Raw genomic sequence first — 22196 nt, 5'->3', positions numbered from 1 at the left:
TGCTGAAAGCCCCAAGCACTAGAGAAAGAAGCCAAAAGAGGAAGAGCAACCCAAACTGGGAGCTTTACCTACCTTGTTATGTATCTATTACATTTATTATAATAAATATATAAAAATATATAATAAAAACATTATATATAGTGTGTCTATATACACTTATAAATTCATATTCCTATATATACATGCTCTTATATATACCATCAAGCATTTTAAATTTGTAATACAAAGATGTTCCAAAATAATGAAATAGCTTGACATATGGACTAGTTTGGGCAGGAAGTTCTGAAATTAAGAATAGTGGCTAGAGAAAGAAACAAGCTTGAGGTAGGAAAGAAGCAGGCACTACAGAAGAATTGAGTAAAGAAATTTATGTAAATAAAAGCATGTATCAATTTGGTGTTTCCAATTGCTTCATGCTGTTTGTCTAACCTACGGAAGAGTTTAAAAGACAAAGTGGATGCTTTAAATAGGGAGAATTTAAGTGCCTGTTTTAATTTTCAGTTAAACAATAACTCTTTAAAAACAAGAAATTTTGTGAGATGCTTAACTTTGCAAAGATAAATCATCTGCTTTTGCCTCTGTGGAAGCAGAGTGTTTGTGTGTGGTGTGGCTGTGCCTTTAGTGTGAGTTGAGTGAGTATGTCCAAGACTCCCCTAAGAATAGTACAATGATGTTGCATAAATTTTTTATTTAATTTACTATTAGCAGGCATGATCGATGTGTAGAAATAACTACGGTTATCTTGATTTTTTTTTCCTTAAATTTTTTTTCTTTTTGTAAGAACAGTTTCCTCAGATAATTAGCAAAGTTTTTCACAGGTTTAGCATAAAAAGTTCTCTCTCCTCCCATGAACGGAATACTCCATCATGTTCTTCCTTTTTTCCTCTCCACTTGTCCTCCCCTGAAAGACAGAATCTTCAAGACAATTCATAAGACAGTTTTTAAGAGTAGTATATGAAGAAAATAATTAAGGTAATTGTTTTAACACTCTCTAGTTATAAGGATTTTCAAAACTTACAATTTGAAAAATTACCCATCTCAAATTCTTATCGTACTTGCAAAACACACAATCATCTTTAAGGAAAATTTCAGTCCTGTTTTGAAGATGAAAATGTCTATTTGGATCTTGTAGCAGCTGCTAGCACGATTATAAGAACAATATTTGTTTAATCTGTCTTACTAGTGAGACAATTGAAGTATAAGAATTTTCTCTCCTAAACACGTTCCAATTAGAGTAGGTGGCTTAGAGGCTTTCAGGAACTTTCTGAGGAGGCCCAGAAGGGAGGCGAACTGGCTCAAGCCTGCACAGTTAGGGAGCGCCTCTTCCTCTGGGCCCCTTCCTACCGCCCCTCTCCCCGCGCGTCTTGCTAATGAATCCTGGCCTGGCCGTGAAATCATCTGCAGAGGAAAAACTCTGGGTTAATTCAAGCACAGCATGTTCTCTTTGCTTTGCAGCTGGTGTAGCAAGGGAGTCTAGGGCAAGTGGATTGAATCAAAAAGGAAAATGAAGGCATTCACTGTCTATTTCATCGAGGATGGCTCATTTAAAGTAAACACCATTTAAATAGTCTCCAAATGGCCCATTCTATATGAAGTCATACAGGATGCCCCCTTTGGGCTGTCATTCTCCTTTAAATGGATCGCTTTGTGTGCACAGTGTTTTAATGCCATTCAACCTTAAACCCCATATGTGGGCCTCATCGGGCCACAGGCTTCAGTGCACATGTGGCAGCCATACCTTCGACATTCTTAGTCTCTGCCTCCAGAAAGTCAGCCCAAGCAACAGGGGGAGGCAGCTGTAAAGATGACAGCAGTTAACATTTCTTCAGCACTTACTATGTGCCAATTACTATGCCTAGAGATTTCTATCAATATATATGTTATCTAACTTAATCCTCCTCACATAATGCTGTGAGGTAGAGACTGTGATTATTCCCTTGTTATAGATGAGGAAACTGATGCATGGAGAGATTAAGCAATGTGCCCAGACTGGTGAGTGTGGATCAGGGAATTGAACCCTTGCAATCAGATTCCAGAGCTGGAACTCAGTCAGTGGATATATTCAAGAGAAATAAACTCTCGTCAATTCTCCTTGCAAGGTCGACTTATCCCAAACAATAGATAATGCAGAAATTATTTCTCTTCATCTTTGGAATGCATGCTCTGCTTTCTGGGGGCAGTATTCCCACCTTGTTATTTGCATTTTTTTGCAGTCTGGTTTGAGGTGAGGTCAGGTATTCCCTGAGCAGCTACCTCCCTGTAGCAGTGGGCTGTCTTCATGCAAGATTGGACTCAGTGGAATAATCCGTGAACAGCCAACCCAAAAGAGACTTTGCTACCAAATGAGGATACTAGACAGGCCCTCATAGTAATGAACTAGCAAGAGCCTCCCAAGAGCCCTGGAAGCATTCAGTTGTCGCAGCACTGGCTCCAGATTTACCCAGGGTCAGGCAAGAAGCCCACTGGACTGGACCTTTGAGAAGCTTCTGAGAAGAGTCCAGCTAGGGTCTTTGGGAAGGGCCAGGGTCTCCTGGCCAGTTCTTATGTGGCCCAGCTTAGTGATGATCTGCCCCTATTTGACTTGCTTGGTAGCCTAGAAAACTTTTTTACTTTAAAAGCCTGAAGTATGAAACAGTTTCTTCCATATGAGCTCCACTAAGTAGAGAAATCTAAAAAAATAAAAAGTCTTGAGGGCTGTATAGAAGAAAAATCATTTTGAACATTTAGAATATGGGTTTGGGGGATGTTTTCAACACCTTTCCCCCTCAAATCCTTTTCTTTCTATTATTTAACTTCCTGAGAGGACTGTGGAGAGAGCATGGCAGCTCTAAAATACTTTTGCTGGACTTGCCTCAGGTTCTGTGATCACTTTTGCTATCTCACTCCCAAACTCTAGGTCATTTTAAGGTTTCTGACTTTTTTAAATTGCTATTCTCATTCCAGTCCCCGGCCACACCCCTCTGTGGCTTTCAGTGCCCTCCCCACATCACCCTGAGGGTACAGACATTCTGATAAAGGTGCTGGGACATGGTGTGATTGGGCACTCTGTGTGCATTCTCCATGACCACGTGCAGGCATCTAACAGATACCTCTTATTCCATTAGCAGTGTTCTTTCTTGAAAGTAGTTTCAATTCCTGCTATTTCCACAAGTCTCATCTTGTCCCTGTGCTAGATGGATGGTACAAGAACTAGAGGGGTAGCAAAAAAAAACAGCTCAAAAGTTCAAAGCAGAACGTAGGGAGAAAGCCTACTGTGCATAGTGTTTCATTCTTTTTTCCCCCCTAAGCTTTATTGAGATATAATTGACATGTAACATTATGTAAGTTTAAGATGTTCAGTGTGATGATTTGATTTATGTATATATTGCAAAATGACCTCAATAAGGTCTCTCTCTCTCTATATATCTATATCTCTATCTCTATAGATATATATAGAGATATATATATGTGTGTGTGTGTGCGTGTGTGTGGTGAGGACCTTTAAGATCTACTCTCTTAGCAACTTTAAAGTGTACAATATTGTTAACTGTAGTCACCATGCTGTACATTACATCCTCAGAACTGATTCATCTTATAACTGGAGGTTAGTACCCTTTGAACGCGTTCACCCATTTCCCCCCCAACTGCCCTCTACCTACCAGCCTCGGCAGCCACCAATCTACTTTCTCTTTCTATGATTTTTTTTTTTTTTCTGTTAGATTCCACATGTAAGTGAGGTCGTACAGTATTTGTCTTTTTCTGTCTGATTTATTTCACTTAGCGTAATGCCATCAAGGTACGTCCATGTTCTTGCAAATGGCAGGATTTTCTTCTTTTTTTATGAATGAATAATATTCCTCTGTACGTGCATGTGTGTATCACGTTTTCTCTATCCATTCCTCTGTCATTTGGGGCTTAGGTTGTTTCCATGTCTTGGCTATTATGAATAATTCTGCAATGAACATGGGGTGCATCTATCTTTGAGATAAGTGATTTCATTTCCTTCAGGTATATACCCAGAAGTAGACTTTATTCTGCAGGTTCCCTTTGTGTCTCTCTTGTGTTGGATCATCTGTCTTGCTCTTACTTGGTTTACTACCTCCTTTTGAAGCATATTTTACATACTCTAGTAGCTTCCAGAGAATACAATGTGTGGGAGGTGAATTTTTTTTGAAACTTTACGTGTCTGAAAATGTCCTTATTGTATGTGATTTTTGTTTTCTCTCTCTTTTTGGAAGCTTGTAGGATCTTGTCTTTATCCTCAGGGTTCTAAATTTCATGATGATGCATCATGATGCGGCTGGATTTGTATCCACTGTCCTGGGTATTGTGTGCCCTTTCAATCTGAAAACTCATGGTCCCTTAACTTTGGGGAAATTTTCTCGAATTTCTTAGCTGACGATTTTCTCCCTTCTATTTCCTCTGTTGTCTTTTTTCTGGAGCTTCTATTACTTGGATATTGGACCTTCTGAACTGCTCTTCTATTTTTCCCTCATGTTTTTGTCTTTTTTTTCTTTCTAGGGAGATTTCCTCAGCTTTATATCCCATCTTACTCCTTTTAATTTTCTTCTTTCCTTCTATCCTTAATTCTCTTTACTTTCAAGTCCTCTTTTTAAATCTTATACTGTTCTTGTTTCAGCACTGCAGTAAATTCTCTGAACTTTCATTGTGTATCTGTTTGGTGTTTATTGAAGTTTTCTTCTCCTTGCATGGTCACTGTCCTCCAGGTTGCTTGTTTCTGTTTGTTTTGGTCTCTCACGTTTGCATTAGGGGCTTTCTAAAGATGCCTGAAGGCCCTTGATTTGTCTGTAGGTGTTTGGGGGTAGGGGACTAAAATGCTGATTGGAGCACTGAGTGAATACATAAGGCTTGTCATCTGTAAGTTTCATCATAGGCTGATCATAGGGAACCTCCAATGTCAATATCCTTCTCTTGGGTTGGTCAGGTTTTTTCGTTTTCCTGCCTGGAGGTAAAAACCTGGTTGTCAGCATTTTGGGAACCAAATAAGGGGAAATAGCTGGTGGTCTCAGTATCTGATATGCATATGTTCATCTAATCCCATTCAGTTTGCCTTCAACTATGCCATTCTCCCCCTAGAGGCCCTCTCTTTTATTCTCTAGAAAATAAACCTCCAGTTATTTGCTGGTGTGTGTGTGTGTGTGTGTGTGTGTGGCGGGGGGGGGGGGCGAGGGGGGGAGTTGTGGGCAGATAGTCCAGGTGTGAGGAGTAAGGGAAGCCATCCAGGGATCTGAGCCCTTCTTAGTCATCCAGCCTGTCCTGCTGCTTAGTTTAGTACTTCTTCTACTCCCAGCCTTTTGGGGGCATCTGGGGGATAAAATGAGGTGAATCTTGTCTTTCCCACAGCTAACTTAGGATTCAGGGCTGCCATGTCATTCGCCACTCTTCCCACCTGCATTCTGGCTTCCAATGTTTTGCGGTAATTGTCTCCTATTCTTTCTCCTTGTTCCTTTTGGTTTAAGCCTTTAAAAAAATCCTTTTACTGTCCTTTAATTTGGTTTTGGGAGAAAGCAATTTAGGTCCTTTACCCATTTTTTAACTAGGATTATATGTTTTCTTGCTATTGAGTTGTATGAGTTCCTTATATATTTTGGATATTAACTCCTTATCAGATAAGTGTTCAATCTTCCATTTTTACCTGAAATTCTCACTATTTATTTATTTACTGTTTATTTACTGAACCCTCAAGAGTCTGAAGTTTTAAAAGGAAAGTTCAATGGCCCATGTTAAACACTCCAAGATATGTTTCAGAGAAAGAATGACCAGACCACAGCCCTTTGACCAAGAGAGTCTTGTTATTTAAAATTTCTCTTTTAAACCTAGGATATTCAAAACATTTAGTTCTTTACCCATACCTTCTTTCCTCTTCTTCTATCTCCACCTCCCCCCACCCAACTTGTGCCAGCTCTCATTGTGTTGTTCAGTCCAAATTGAAGTTCTTCATGGAGCAGCTACAGGGAGGCATCAGGCTGCGAGTGAGGTAGTTATGAGAAAGTAGAAACATTAGGGAGGCGGGTGCAGTACAGCATGTCATGTCAGATCCATGTCAGGTTTTTGTCAAGACTGCTGGGATTGTCTCTGCCTTCTTCTTACTGGCTTGGGATCACAGCAGCCATTTTCTTTAAAGCTGTGGTTTTCCTTCAAGCCCAGTAGAAGCTACACACGTCATCAGATTGTCTCCAGCATCACTGGATTTGGTTGTCTCTTTAAAGAGGAGCATACCTTCAGCTTCTTAGTCAGCTGTGGAGGAAGTGATCTCAAGAGTGGCCATTCTGATTCTAGAACCAGGATCAAACTTACAAGCAAGTTTGAGAGAACGGCTGCCTCTGTAATGGGTTTCCAGCGGCATGCCCTTCTACATTTCTTCTTCAAGTATCTCCTCTAATAGCTTCTAAACGTGATATCATACCATATTTATTCAAACTTGATATCATGTTTATTCTGTATTTGTTTCCTATTTAAAATTTTGTCTTTTATCAGAGAAGTTCTGTCATGTATTTCTTTGGATCTAAGTTGGTAGAGTTTCAGAGGGTAATAAATAATGACCCCACTAACCTTCCAAAGTTCAGAATTAGTTGAGAGACAGAAATGCAAGCATATGGAGAGCAAAATCTAACCTATTACTGATTTTTACTGGTAAAGCACTTTGAAAAATGTCATTAGAGGTCTGCTTGTCAATATAGGCATGGTAATATTTCTACCCTGAATTTGACATCTTATTCACTCATTGACCAAATAGGATGACCACAGGCCACTCTATAAGTGTTTAACCCTCAAAAACTTAAAACAAGAAAGAAAAGAATAGCTCCTCAAAAGGAGTCAGTAAGGGGTGGAAAGAGAGGCTAGGGGTGTTACTCTAGTGGAAGTTCCCCCCATGGGAACATGAAGAGTGGGGAACTGTGTTCCATAATGTGAGGTGATACCAAATCCCTGAAGACACACCATTAATTTAAAGCAGATGCTCAGAAAAAATAATATATTAAATCAGGTTGAGCGATACATTGAGATTTCAGTAACATTAAAATCATTTTCCCATCTTAGAAGAAAGGAAGCATAGTGTTATAAGTTATCTAGTCATTTGTTCCTTTGGTTAAAAAACCTTCTTTATGGTTTGGACTAAGTGGAGGGTATACCTTTGGCTGTGGTAGGCAGCCCCAGCTACAAATTCCAGCCCTGTTACAAACTAGCTGGGAGTCCTTGGCTCCCCTGAACCTCTGTAGACCTGTTTTTCATCTGCTTAATGAGGAATTGGGACCACCCCAATACATTAACAGATAAAAAGGATGAGGGATAAGACTGAAATTCCATAGATAAGTAGTTTCAGGGCTGGGACTAAAATCCAGGTACTTTCCTTCCCTAGTCTCATTGTTTTTTACTATATGCATTTTAGATTGACTTGAACTGAATTTAGACAGAGTAGTTTGGCAGCACAGAAGCGATCATTCATTCATTCATTCAACACAGCATCTTCTTTTTTATGCCAAGTACCGTGCTAGGCAATACGGATGAGCCATGTTCTTGACTCCATAGCAGCATACAACCTCTGTCCTTATGCATTTGTGGCTATTAGTGGCCACCTCAACCACCCTTCATTTATAGCCTCACTTGAAGGGCTTCAAACTGATCCCTGGAAGAGATCCAGATCTCCTTGGCTGTCTTGAATCCATCATCCCTCTTTTGCTTTCCCTGAGACCTAGAATAATGCCCCCACAGTTGACATGACCCACCTCCAAGAATTAGCTCATCCCAACTTAGCACACAAGCTCTTCAAGTGCCTAAAGAGAAAAAATACAGAGTAAGGTCTAGGACCATACATTGGCCTCATTATGTTTTTCTCTTTCTGTTTATAGGATGCTCAAGTTGGCATTACTACGTAACCATGCCAATGCCAGCCTCCACCTTCACAATTGCAGTAGGATCCTGGACAGAAACGAAGCCAGAGATCTGCTCATCAAATGATCTGGCGACAGAGAGATCCTTCTCGCCTTTCGAGGCTGACTTCAGGTTTGTACTTGGGAACTTGCTGAAAAACAAACACTTGAGGGAGCAGTATGATGCATTTATTCCAAGCACTGGGAATGTGAGTCATTCCTGCTGAGAAATTAAACCAAAATATGATTAATCAAAGCAGGAAAAGCCCTGCTGGGAGAGAAAGAGAGTTGAGAGGCAGAAATGTGGGCATATTGTTTACACAGAAAGAAAGAGAAAAGAAATATATATGAAATCCTCTGTGTAGTCAGGTGAAATATTTTTATGTGTTTCATTAAGTCAACAGGATCTTCAGATTCAATACTTTCCTTCTACACCTTTTAACTTTGGTTTTCAGTACTTACTTATTCAAAAACACAACTTAATAGAAAGAAGTTGCTTGTCTGATGGACTACCTTGTAGGCCACTCTGCTGTTTTGGTTCCATGACTGCTATTAGCAATGCGTTTGTAGGTGAAGCCCTACAAACGTGGGGGGAGTCAGCCTCCTTAGGAGCACAGGACATGAGGAAGCTGTCAGACAGCCATTGGGTTATGAGAATCTTGCTGGGTCAGGGCTCTGTTAACTTCAGCAGCAATGTCTTCTTTTTCAGGGTGGATCAGAGAAAATCGGTTTAAAGTTTTTAAAAATTAGTATAGGCCCTTGGATATTTACTTGCAGCCTCCCGAGGCATTCACCTATTTCTAGTTTTCAGAGCCAATAGGGAGGAGAATGCACATATGCGGCACAGAAGTGTGCTCATTGTGCATTGTTGCATCATGCTTTATTCCTAGGACTTTGACAGCCACCTCAGTTTAATCTTTTTTCCTGTTTACAGAAAGTCACTAAGTCAGTACCTTTTGGTGGAGAGTAATGAGACAGATGCTTAGTTCATCCTTGAAAACCAACTAAGATACACTCCTAGTGTAAATTCCTTTTGTTTTATTTTGCTATGTTGCTTTCATTCTTACCACATTGACAGCAGTGGTTGGTATCCTTAGGAGATAAAGCCATTGAGGCCTCTCTTAACATAGGCATGACTTATTGCTCACATTTACTTTTTGGAGGAAGGAAAGTAATTTCTACTTCCTACTCAGTAACTTGCCTATTTTGGACTGTCAGCCCTGAGCTATATAGAGGATCCTAGATTGCTTATTGGATTTTACTTATGCACTCTTGAGGGAAGAAGAGAATTGTGGACAGAAGTGACATGCTGCTTTCACATGGGAACATTTAAGTGCATGTGCAACCCTCCGATGCTCTCTTCCCTGGTTACTGAGATCACAGAGTAGGCCTCACTTTGCAGTTGCAGGCAGCCTAGACTTCTGAGTGGGGAGGACAGGTGCCCTGGAGAGTCACTTGGATTCACAGTGCATTTGGTATGAGTGAGAAATAACCTTGTTTTTCCGTTAAGCCACTGAAACACTGGGGCTATTTCTTACTGCAGCATATCCTAGCCTATCCTGAATTGATACAGAAGCCACTGGATGTGTCAGTCAGGGAAAGTCTTGATCTAAATGTCATCTCAGTTAGTTCTGAGGATAAACCTATAAGTTAGATAGGCCTTATTATCTCCATTTTTCACATAAAGATACTGAAGCTTCAGACAGCAACTTGTTCATGTTCATAACCCTACTGAGTTACAATGCCCAGATTCACATCTGGGCTTGACCCCCTAGACAGGTGATTCAGAATCTTGCCTGGAGACTTTTAGAAACTCTATGTAACATCCATACCTCACCTGGAGTCTGATCAACCTTCCCACCTGGAGAATCAGCACCATGATTGGGCCACAGTTGTTGATTGGAATCTGTCATGTTAGAATAGAAAACAGAAGTTGAGAGCATTGCCTTTGAGGCCGAAGGTGCCATTTCTACTGATTGGGTATGTCTCTTTGAGCAAGCCATACTTCCCTTCTCTGTAGAATAAAGACTTTGTTCGGGGTTCTCAGATTCTTTGTGGTAAAGAAGCACTGTGCTCTTCATCTACACCCTCAGGACTCACTGACTCTTAGGGGAGGTGTTCACTGAAAAATGTGCGCCTTAGGAAGAGAGGCGAAAGCAAAGATAGAAATTTGTTATTTTGTCCTTCTAGCCATATTCCCAGAGACACGAGGTGGGGGAGTGGGCAGCAGCCATTTCTCGTGTGTGCTCTTTGCTGCCCAGAAGTAACTGCAGTGGCTTTTCACTCTTCTTGCACCCATAATTGTGATGGGAGCAGGATATAGACAGATCGAGTGGGGATTCTGGGAAGAGATGGTATCGGAAATTCCTACTGGGGTATAGGGGAAGGGGTAAATCTGTTTCCTCTTTTGTCCTCCTGACTCAGAACCAATTGAGAAACAGACAGAAGGAGAGCAAAATAAAGGTTTTTTTGGTTGACAGAAGCTGGATGGAGGGAGTGTTCAGGTGCACAGTTTCAGTGGGCTTTCTAGTACTTCATTTCCAAATTAGACAAACTTACCCACCCACCCAGTGACCCACCCAGCTGGACCTCTGCCAGCCTCCACAACGCAGATGCACACAGACTGCCTAACAGCCAAAAGTAACCCCTCTGTGGGCAAGCGGATTAAACAAGAGAAAGCCCAGAGTGGCAAGCCAGTCTGATCAGCTGTGGAGAGAGGTCAAGGGTGCCACTCCGGGGAAGCATGTCCTTGTATGGAAACGAGGGCCTGCGGAATGGAAGCCCTCCCGCACGCCCTTCCACGTCTGACATGCTATGACTAAGTTTTCCCTCCGTTTATCACTGTGCTTGTCCATCAAAAATGTACTGCTGATAAATTAGTAGCTTACATTTGCTTAATCCTTCCCTGGCTGCGTGCTTCATGTGTGCTGTCTTTAGTCATCAAAGGGTGGCTTTGTGTTTTTATCCATTAAATCTTTGGCTCCATGCTAAGTTTGCCAACAGAGGTGCTCTGAAGTGCCAACCGCAGTGGTGTTTTTGGTTATGTTCACATCTGGTCCCCTTGGCTCCCCCCGCAACACCCCACCCCCGCCACACTGCCCTTTTCTACTTCAAACCTTCCTAAGACCGCCAGTTCAATTCATGTAGATGTAACATATACAGGGGCCTTATATACCACAGGCTTGCATTTGCCTGAAGTGTTCATCTGGGTCCCAGAAATCTGGCCAAAGTATTGGTCACTGAACTTTTGATCACTGTTCATGTGGCCTAAATTATCGGAAGAGCATTCTCTCTTCCAGCTCCAGTTCCACACATGCTCTAGCCCATTCTGGGTGAGCAAATATGTTAGTTAACAGGCACTTAGGTAAACTTTTGACAGTTTATCAATTTTCTTTGGCTGCAGTATAACCTTCTCCAGCCACAGGGGAATCTTTGTGTTATGTTTAACCTCTCAAAAGGCCTTTGTTAAAGCATTGTCTTCACTTGGGGGCCATACAGTTTAAGCACGACATGGAAACTTGGATGAAGTTCAGAGGACTCAGGGAGAATGATTGAAAGCATGGAAAGCAGGCAACCCAAAGAAGAAAAGGCATTGAGGCTGTTCATTCTAAAGAAGGGAAGACTTGGTAGGGGAAGAGGTCTTCTTTAGAGTTGTAAAGGCAATGAAAATTTCCCTTGTGGACCTTGGAGGATGAATGCTGTTTCTATCTCTTTGAGAGTCTGGAAAAGAAGGAATAATATATATATAACATATTATACATATATATACATCATAGGAAGAAATGCCAATTTCCAGTACACCCTTCACTATGAAGGAAGCCTTTCCATATCTTTCTGGCTTGGTTTGATTTCTCCAGCCCTTGCTCCCTCAAGGTATTTCGGCTTTCTGTCTCTTATTGCACCCATCTCAATTTGCTTTGCAATGTACTGAATGCCCTGAGAAAACGCATCCAGCTTCCAGACACTGCTACATCACTGTGTATATCGACATCATTGTCAACAATTCACCAGGGGCCGGGGCTGGTGCTGGCATTTTTAACACTCGTGATTTTTACGGTAAGCAAGCATCTAATCTGCTTGCTGAAATACGTTAATAAATTGTGTAAACTGTGTCACTGTACCTTTCAGAATTTAAAATTTTTTCTCCCAAGAGAAAAAGCTCCTCACAGATAGGGTTGGAGATTTATTCATACGTGTGTACACGGCAGCATCCTCTGAGGTGCCTTGAATAGAGCAAGGATGCTGGAAATATTTACTAAATTGTCAGGTTGAACCGAGGAAGGGGTTTGTGAGTAAAGGCTATGCATTCCCAAGGGAGACTTTTCTAGCCATTCCTTTTGAACCTATGACAGGGAAACATTTGTGTCAGGTGGTTCTAGTTCAGAACCTTCTCGAAACAAGAGGATGGCTGAAGGAGAACTTCCTGACAGTTTTCAGTCTTGTGATTATGAGTAAAACACGGTCACTCTTACTCCTTGGAAGGACCTCTTATAAAATAATTTCAGCCTAGAAATTGTATGAGAGGGAACCAGTGATCAGGTTCCCATCATTTACTAGCCTAACGTGTATTTCACCAGTTCTTCCCACTCTTGCCCACTAATGGGCAGTAACTACAAGGAGAGCAGGAAGCCAGGGAACCACAGACCAGCTGAGCTCAGCTTCGAAAAAAATCCAGGATCCCCGTTAACTCAAGAAGCATCATGAAGTATGTAGAGAAGGAGGGTCAGCAGCGAGGAGCTTATGATGGTTCACGATGTGATGAAAAGAATAGTTCTTACTCTTTAGGAATGTTATGTGGATTAATTGGAATAATGTATATAAAGTGTTCAGAACAGTGCTTGGCACATAGTAAATGTTCAGTAGCAGTTGTGGTAGGAGTTATTATTGTTTATTCTTATTATAGTTAGTATTACATATTATTAATTAACAATCGAGTATTATTAATAATCTGTACTATTAATATATTTACTCTGGTTACAAGTCTGGGCACAAGGAAGAGGTATTTACAAATGCTTGGTTTGTTGGTATTGAGAGTATATTGGAGCAGGCACACATACAGAGATTAATAACTGAAGGTTAGTGTGAAAGGAAGATACAGCATCTTTGCGTTAATACTGGTTCTGTGGGAGACTATTCTTGACTCTGTGCAAGGACAGTGTTGCCTCACTGCTTCAGGAACGTGGCTGTTGTATGAAGAGGGGCTTCTGTGGCGGGTGGTCATGGAATCACAGAGCCAGAAGAAATCTTAGGAACCATTTTAGGTTTTCTGTTTGTTTTTAATTAAAGCATAATTAACATACAACAGAATGCATGGATCTTAAGTGTTTGGCTTGATGAGCTTTTGATGATTGTATGTACCCTAAACCAGACAGAGAACGCTCTATCACCCCCGTGAGTTCCCTCACACCCCCTTCCAATCAACTCCTCCCCTCCCCCCAGCAGCCACTTTCGTGAGACCATGTTAGAGATGAGGAAAAAAGAGGCCCCAGATACTGAGTTGCTTGCCTCAGGTCACAAGTAGCCAGTCTGAGAACAGACTCTGAAGCCTAGGTTTCCTGATCCCCGCGTTAGGAACACACGTGTGGCTTCCCAGATGCCATTTCCATTTTTATTGGGAGCCTTAATGGTCTCACATAGCTTGATTATAGCTAGATTGCCTTAAAGTCCTGCATATTCTCCCAGGCTTTGATTATGAAAAATGGTGCTAGTTCACACAACTGGAATGACCTTCATTACCCTGGCTAGTGCCATGCCTGTCCAGAGAGAATTTAACTCACCTTTTCTTTTGAACGAAGTGGCTTTTTTGGGTATACCTTTGGCTACCCCAAACTATTCTCTAACCTTTGACTGAATTGATGCATCAGCACAGTACTTGTCATTAGGTGGACAATTGCAGCCTTTTCAGTTAGATGTTTACCTATAGGCACCTATACTCACTCTCTGTAAGGCAAGGTTATCAATCCAGGCACTTTGGCTAGCGTTCAATGTCAATAATGATGTTCTTCCTGTCACTTTATCCTGGCAGAAGTTTTTATGGGTCTCCACCCATTTCTCTTACCCTAAACTGTGGTGAAGTGTCATCAGTGCTGGAAGCTGTGTTCTATGTCCCAGGCTGGTGGAGGGCAAGGCTTATCTCCATAGCTGCGTGGATCTCCTTGGGCAGTGCTGGCCTTGGATGGGTGAAAGTCACTTCAGAAACGTGGAGAGGAATTACTGTTGCAGTCTGCCCTTATTGGGATGTGCCAGCATTTTTTCAGTATTCAGTATGAATCTAATAAGCACCTATGGTTAGAATTATAATTTGTAAATTTAAATTAGAGAGGCTTTCCATTCTGTTTGAATAAAGGATGTGTTAACTGGTGAAAAAATAGAGTTTCCTTTGATGTTGGTTTCTTTGGGTAGATAAGTTCTCTTGAGGCCTCTGAGTCAGGTTCTAGGAATTCTTTTTCAGCTCCACCTTTGACAGAATAACTGGCAGTGGTCAGATGGTATGGGCTGGGCTCTGGTCTGTTTCCTTAAAAGGTTGATTCAGTTAAATTTGTATTGAAAGTGGATTGGGGGAAATACCGTATCAAAGTGCCTCTGTATTCCTTAACAGCACAACTTTTGATGGCCTTTGTAAAGAACAGCTAGGTTACTTTTCAGTAAAATGGATTGTATTCTTTTGAAAAGCTTTGTCATTTGGTCCGCGTGATACATCACTGAGTCTGTATCTCTTTTTCTTTTTTTATTAATTTATTTATTTTTGGCTGCGTTGGGTCTTCGTTGTTGCGCATGCGGGCTTTCTCTAGTTGCAGTGAGCAGGGGCCACTCCTCGTTGCGGTGCACGGGCCTCTCACTGCAGTGGCTTCTCCCGTTGCAGAGCATGGGCTCCAGGCACACAGGCTTCGGTAGTTATGGCACGCGGGCCCAGTAGTTGTGGCTCTCAGGCTCAATAGTTGTGGCGCACGGGCCTAGCCACTCCGTGGCACGTGGAATCCTCCCGGACCAGGGCTTGAACCCGTGTCCCCTGCATTGGCAGGCAGACCCCCAACCGCTGTGCCACCAGGGAAGTCCCGAGTCTGTATCTTTTATTGTAGAACATTTCAGAGTGGGATCTTTAACTTGGTTGCACTGTCCGTTCCTTTCTTAGTTGCAAATTGTCCCTGAATTGGAGAAGATTTTCCTCGTAGTGACATTTGAAAGGCACCTTTTTGAGGGCAGGAAATTGCTTTTTATTTTGGTGGGGGGTTGTTTTGTTATTTTGAATCTTGGAGGTTCCCCCTATTTATTCTAAGAGAAGATTTTACTACTTTTACTTAGCTTAGATTGAAAATAGTCAATTCAGCACATTGATAAGTATTTTGACCTGTAATTTTCCACCACTGTGCAGAAACAGACAAGCCAAGAACCAAAATGAACTGCTTTGCTTATAAGCCCATCAGAGCCACTGTCTCCTAGAAGTTGTGTGTGTCTGTGAGAGTTCCTCATCTCCATGGCAAGAGGAATAAACCTGATTTACCAATAAAACGCATCTCTTTATTTCGTGTTGTTCCCAGGTATGTTGGTGTTTGTGGTCACATGGAATACCCCTGCCGCTTCCAGAATGCTTCTGCCACCACCCAGGAGATAATTCCTCATCGGGTCTTTGCTCCAGTGTGCCTGAAGGGTGCCTGCCAAGAGACCCTTCTGCCACTGATCCCTCCCTGCCTCTCCGCAGCACACTCTGTCCTGGGAACACACCCGTTCTCCAGGCTGGATGTACTCATTGTCCCTGCCAACTTTCCGAGTCTGGGGATGGCCAGGTACGTTGTTCTGTTGTGGCTCCTGGAGAACATGCTGTGCATATTTTTTGACTACTTCTTGCTTTCCCTGAGCTCTGTCAGAGCCGTCGTTTGATTAGGTTGGAAGGGCCATCTCATTGCTGCCTTGAGGGACGGTGTGTGTATACTCCACCATGCATGAGCCTTTGGGTGTCACGGGCTCAATTCAGTTGCCTTGAGAATAAACACTCACGTTGTCGCTGGGATTGAGAACACACTGTGCCCCCAGAATGGTGTATGTTGGATTGTGGCTAATCAGGGGCTGGTTAGCTCAGGTGGTGAGAGCATAATGCTAACGAGCCCAACGTCATAGCTCTGGGCAGAGTCACACAACTTGGTTCTAGAGCACAGGCTGCTCGCGTAATCCCGACCAGCTGTCTCATCCATTCTCACCACTGGTCACAAGGGCAATGACTTGAGAGCCCCTGTGTCAGAGAGACTGTGGATGAATCAGTGTAAATCTATCACCGCTGCTAGAAAAACAGCTCAAAGCAGATGGCTCACTAGGGAAGGCTAAGGGGGTCACTTGTCTTGCTACTATTTTTTAATATAATAAATGTATTATTCTTTTTGTCATCCCAGTTTAGTTCCTATGGAAAATCAAGACCTGAAAGTTGAACCTTTTCCTATATGTAATTTATGCCTAAAATTCATTCATTAATGCTATTGTTCATTCAGTAATAGGTAACTGCGTTTCACTCAGTGTTTTACTTGGTTATGTACTCAGGATTTTCTTGGTTATATTTCTGTTTGAAAATCTTAATCATTAACAGTGAATATGCTCGACTAAGGATGGGAAAAATAAGCTCATCGAAACATGTGACTTTAAGTTTTTCCCTATTAGTCAAGGAAATTCCTGCTGCCAATTAATTTCTATGCTTTTGAACAGCTGTCATTTGTGGTGTTTTCCCTGAAAGCTGCACACATTCTTAGTAAAACCCATGAGTAGAAAAGAACTGACCAGAACATTTGCTTTTGATCTTTACTACATACGTATACTTTTTAAAAGCTGGCTGGTAGTCTTAGTCCTTGAGGAGATCTGAGAAGGTCATTTAGACTGATGTTTATCCTATATTCATGAAGATGATAGCAATGTAAAAACTTGGATAATTATATATATTTGGTTATGTGCCTCATGTAATTGTCTTGGCTGTCTATATATAGAATTTGTCTTAACAAGGGGTCTTCTTTGGTCCCTTTGAAGAGTCTGCTGGACTTAATTTGAGTGGAATTACAGGCAAAGGAAGGGTCGTTTGTTAAATGTTTCTGATTTGTACACCGTTTTGAGGGACCGTGTTTATTTGGGAGTTTTTAGCACTTTATGAGAGTTGCAGTTTTTCAGGGCATGTTTGCTAACAGTTCCATGTTCTGACCTGAGGGAACCAGAGGCATAGTATTTTTCATACAGAGAAACTTATTTATTTTCTATAGCTCCTTTCTGATATCAGTCTGCCAAAACCAGAATTTGTTGACCTGTAGGCCAATCTATAAAGCTTTTCTTCTTAAGTTTGTGTGCCCAAGCTGTGTGTTTGCTTCTTTTTGAGATATTTAAATTGATTTAAACATGCTTAAATCTGTTTTTTTAACGTAGTAAGCCTAAGTACCCTACGGCCGAATGGTACTGGGCACAAATGTCAAAAACTGTGATGGTGATAATAACTTAGCAGGAACAAGACTGCTTTTATGCTTAAAAACAGGAGAACCGTACATTTAAAAATTTGTGGTTGGTTGTCAAATACCATTTTTTTCCTTCTTTTTAGACTGTGGAAATAGTCTGCCCTGGTCTAGATGTTTTCCTGGGCTTAGTTACCTCTCCCTGTATTTGAACAGTGGAGGGGGGATTGTGGTATCTTCCACTGCCAGTTGGGGGTGGGGAGGCACTGTTTTTCCTAACTCTGACCTAAATTGATTCCACTTGCTTGGCTTGACTCTCTCGGGATCCCAACACCTTGAGCCACATGCAACTGAGTGAGGTTTATGACTCAGCTGGCTCCTGGGGCCCTGTTGCCTTATTTATGGTCAAGTCTTTGCTTGGGGCTCTATAAAGCAAACTGGAACAAAAATGACAGTCTTGTAGGCCAATTCTGTACCCTAAAGAGGAGTAGAGAAACCCCAAGTCTAGTAGGAGCCATTCAAGAAGACGTCTAAGAGAAAAACAAATACCGTATGCTAACACATATATATGGAATCTTAAAAAAAAAAAAAAAAATGGTACTGATGAACCTAGTGGCAGGGCAGGAATAAAGACGTAGACATAGAGAATGGACTTGAGGGACACGGGCTGGGGAGGGGAAAGCTGGGGCGAAGTGAGAGTAGCATCGACATATGTACACTACCGAATGTAAAATAGTTAGCTAGTGGGAAGCAGCAGCATAGCACAGGGAGATCAGCTCGGTGCTCTGCGACCACCTAGAGGGGTGGGATAGGGAGGGTGGGAGGGAGGCTCAAGAGGGAGGGGATATGGGGACATATGTATGCATATGGCTGATTCACTTTGTTGTACAACAGAAACTAACACAGTATTGTGAAGCAGTTATACTCCAATAAAGATCTATTAAAAAAAAAAAGACATCTACACTGAAATTTGCCATTGTCCTATTAGTTGTAATGCACTGGAGATCAAAGGATTCCTTGGTAAATTAAATGCTTCTTTCCTGAGTCCACATTTTATAAACATGTATGTAAGATCATAAATTCCATACCTCTGGATTTCTTTAGTGACTAGGTCTTAATCATAATGAATAACATTTTACATAAACTTAGTATTTTTTTTTAGTAGATGACATTAAGCAGTCCCACATGAACTAAAATGGGTGAATTATTAATAAAAGTTTTAAAAACTTTTGGGATAATATCCCTAATGATTTCACTGTATTTTGCATATTACGTATCATAGTTCACATGAATAACCTTAAAACTCTCCTCTCTGAGTCTGTTTTTGAGCCTGATTCTGATATTTCAATAAAGCAAGAAAAAAACATTCATACAATTTGAATGTATGATAATGACAAATCAATTTATAACAAAGTAAATAATAAACAGACAACAGTTTAGAATTTGGAGTGTTTTTCAAACATAGCAGTAACTAGAACATTTATCAATACCGCACTTCATGATTTTTGTCACCTTTTAATATACTAGGGACTGTTACTTATCAACCCCTCCCCTTTTTCTGAATCACTGCTCCAGGGGAGAGACACTTTCATTCTATTCTGATTTTAAGAAAAATGACTAGTTTGCCTCTAAGGCACTATTCACAGTTCCATTCCCATCCTTTTCTCATTTTGTAAATGTGGGCTTTCTGTTTTTGTTTCATTTTACTTTTGCCTTCTATAAAGGCTGAATCTGCCATATGAGGAGCTGTGGAGTGTACGTTTCTTGGATTGAGTAATATGGTATCTAAATGAAGATAGGAATGCATTTTAAATGAGTCTCTAATGTATAGAACAACTCTCTTCATGTTGGTGTAATTAGCGTTCTGCCATTTTCATTGTGTCCTCATATTTTCTCAAATGTCTCAGCCAGGCATTGACTAGTAAGCCTAATTTCCTAGGTATTGTGAAATTCATGAAAGGAGTTCGTCATCCTCCTTACACTCTTTGTTATAATAATAATAATGTTGATGGAATAATATCCTGGAATCAGATTTATGACAGTTGTCTCAAAATTAACACCTCAGTCTTACCTCTGCGTATGTTTGTAATAAGTGCTTTGCTCCACCATTTGTCTTTCAGCAGTTCACAATTACATGTCACGGGGTGTAATTAGGTTGGCAGAACTACCTTGCTGACATCGAAATATGTTCTTGTTTTTTTCCTCCTCTATTTGAATTTGAAGAATCTTCTGCAAATTATTTCAGAGTGGTTTTATGTATAGAGCATTGAATAAAAAAGCCATGTCCTCTATGGCTGTGCTTCCCCACTCTACCATTCACGTGTAGTTTCACCCCAGTCCTTCTTGGAAAACTGGGGACAAAAAAAAAAGGCAGCAGTGTGGTTGATGATAGGTGACCAATTCTGCTTTGATCTTTTTCCCTCTGGTTCTGTACCAGATTGTCTCGTTCATCAGTTCATTTGTTTGTTTATTTATTCATTTACTCATTCTTAAAGTTCTATTAAGCGCGTACTGTGTGCCAGGTAGGATTTAAGATGCTGAGTCTACAAGGGTGAACAAGGTTGATGAAATCTCTATCATTACGGAACTTACATTCCAGTCAGGGGAGAGAATAGTATACATGAAAACAAACAACTAAGATGTGTGCTATGAAGAAAATATAGCCACGTTAAGTGACAGAGTAACTGGGGACCAGTAGCGTCGTTAGGGTGAAGAGGCAAAGGCTTCTTTAAAGAGTGACTTTTGCAGTGAGACTGAAGAACAGGAAGGAGCCAGTCTTGTGGTAATCTGGTGGGAAAGCAACTCAGGCTGAGGGAAGTTCAAGTCCAAAGGCCCCAAGGGAACCGTTGTAATGGGCTGGAGGAGCAGAAAGAAGGCCAGCACGGCTAGAGAGCAATGAGCTTTTAGAATGGCTTCCCTTAGACTCATTTTGGGCACCAGGAAATGCCATGGTCCTGCAGGGCTTGGGTCACCTGAGCCACCCATACACCCATGTGAGGAAAGTGAGGGAGAGCCACTAAGAAAGGGCAGAGGTTGAGCAGAGATTGATGGTTCCACGCAGTCCTGTGTATACGGAGAGAGTTGTCAGAGAGGTCAAATCGTTTCTCGGCTTTCTGGGGACCAGTGGTGCCATAGCATCTTGTGACTGACTGATTGGAGCCTGACTTGGCTTAGCATCTACTGTGCTTGAGCAGAATTCTCCACTGAGGGGGCATCAGAGCACTTGGCACCCAGACTGGCAACTCTCCCCAGTGGCTGCTGGTTGATTTCTTGCAAGCTTTTTTTTTAACACAACAGGTCACAAGGAGGGAGGCATTATTTATATGTTTGCTCAGCCTAATTTTTAAGGTTTTTAAAGACTGAACAAAAATAGGACTGATAAGTAAAGAACGTAGAGAAATAATGATCAATTACTGAAATATCTTCAGTGCATTTCACAGTGGAGCAAAACTATAAAGCTCCCTATTACACATGACTTGTTCTTAAAAGATTTGATTGTGCAATAAAAGGCTTCTGAATGCTTGTACTAGTTCCTGACTGTTGCATGCCCAATTTTCTTAAGTACCTCAATTTGCGGATAAGCGGTGTGCACGTACATGCCCAAGAGTGAGTGTAGCCAGCTCTCCTTCCGCCTCCTCCTCCTGGGGTTAGACAGGGTATTGCCCTGTTTATTCTTATCTCCCAGCCAGTGTGTAATAGAATAGGCAAAACATAACATGCTGGTACAAAGGGCCTGTTGTTTTCAGTCTTCTGATTGTGTTCCTTTCTGTTGGGGAAGGAAGCAGTCGTAAATTTTTGTCATTATCTTAAGTAGCAAGGTTTCACAGTTTGGGGAATTATTCTTTTCTTCTTCTTTGTTAGCTTCTACTTGAATTTTTGGCTCCCCTAAACCAAAAACTGCTATACATTTAAACAATCCTCCTATAGATTTCAGGGGCTGTGACCCCTTGATTTCAAGGCAGGATGCAACCATAGTGATTCTTTCCTTGGGAAAACTGATTTTGAGCGAGAAATTTGTGTACCTTTCGGTTCACCAAGGTTGCCAGCTCCTCTGCTCTCTCTGATGTGCTGTGGATTTTGGGGTCTATGTGTGGGTTTAATTTCTTTGCTATTGTTGCTGTTTGTTTCCCAGACTTTAATAAATTCTTCTTTCTGCATGGATTGTTTTAAAAAGTATTTTGAAGGAGCACTTCTTTCCCTGTTTTCCTCTATAACTCTTTTCTGTTTTTACAAACAGGTGGGTGTGAATGATAGAAAGCAGCTCATACCTTCTTTTTTTTCCTGTAAAATTTTAATCCTTTGTTTACTGGCACGCCTGCCATTGCTGGAGCAATGAGCAAATAGGATATGTTGTGAGTAGCAAGGTCCACAGGTCCACACGAGGGGGCTCAGGCCCCCTCAGATGCTTCCCCTTTGTTGCTTTCTTTGTGTTTATTTCTCCACTCTGTTTTCTATTTCTATTTTTCTTCTTAAGAAAATTATTTGACTTTATTTTCCTCCTATCTTACAGAGAAGGGCTTTCCCCTTCTAATGTGTTCTGGTTCTTTCATTTTTCTTTCTTGAAATAGAAACAGGTATTCACAAGGCGATGTTCTTCTGGGACTCTGGAAGCCCTTGACTGTGATTATTTGGTTAGTTTTGACAATATCAGTCTGTAATGATTGAGACAGGAGTGAAAAGGTGTGCATATGCTACATTCTTTACAGCGCAGGTACAGGAGAATATATGACGTCCCCAGGTCACTTAGAGCTGGGAAGTCAGAGACAGAAGTAAAAGGGCCTCATCCTGGGATGGCTGTCAGAGCCTGGGGTTCAGACTTAGGCAAGACTTATCTGTAACCCTCTCTGAGGTATATATATTTGCTTCAAGGTCCCCCTGTAGAATCATAGTGTCATGGAGTCTAGTTGAAGAT

At 41.4% G+C, this 22196-nt stretch overlaps 1 protein-coding gene across 10 annotated transcripts in view; it reads left to right on the top strand.

Moving 5' to 3' along the window:
- AOPEP (aminopeptidase O (putative)) overlaps nt 1-22196 on the top strand; it is a 371493-nt gene that overhangs the window by 85313 nt on the left and 263984 nt on the right. For all 10 annotated transcript variants that reach the window (XR_009503627.1, XM_059924474.1, XM_059924470.1 and 7 more), the window contains exons 4-5: nt 7848-8001; nt 15407-15652. Coding sequence is in view for 9 of the 10 variants with exons in the window: in XM_059924474.1 (XP_059780457.1) it covers nt 7848-8001; nt 15407-15652 (400 nt within the window). In the remaining variant the exon portion in view is untranslated. The remainder of the gene's footprint in view (nt 1-7847; nt 8002-15406; nt 15653-22196) is intronic.

Source organism: Balaenoptera ricei, chromosome 6, assembly GCF_028023285.1.
Source record: "Balaenoptera ricei isolate mBalRic1 chromosome 6, mBalRic1.hap2, whole genome shotgun sequence".
In the NCBI taxonomy this organism is placed as follows: Eukaryota; Metazoa; Chordata; class Mammalia; order Artiodactyla; family Balaenopteridae; genus Balaenoptera; species Balaenoptera ricei.
The sequence above is the reverse complement of the archived record's forward strand: the minus strand, read 5'-3'. Positions and strand labels throughout refer to the sequence as shown.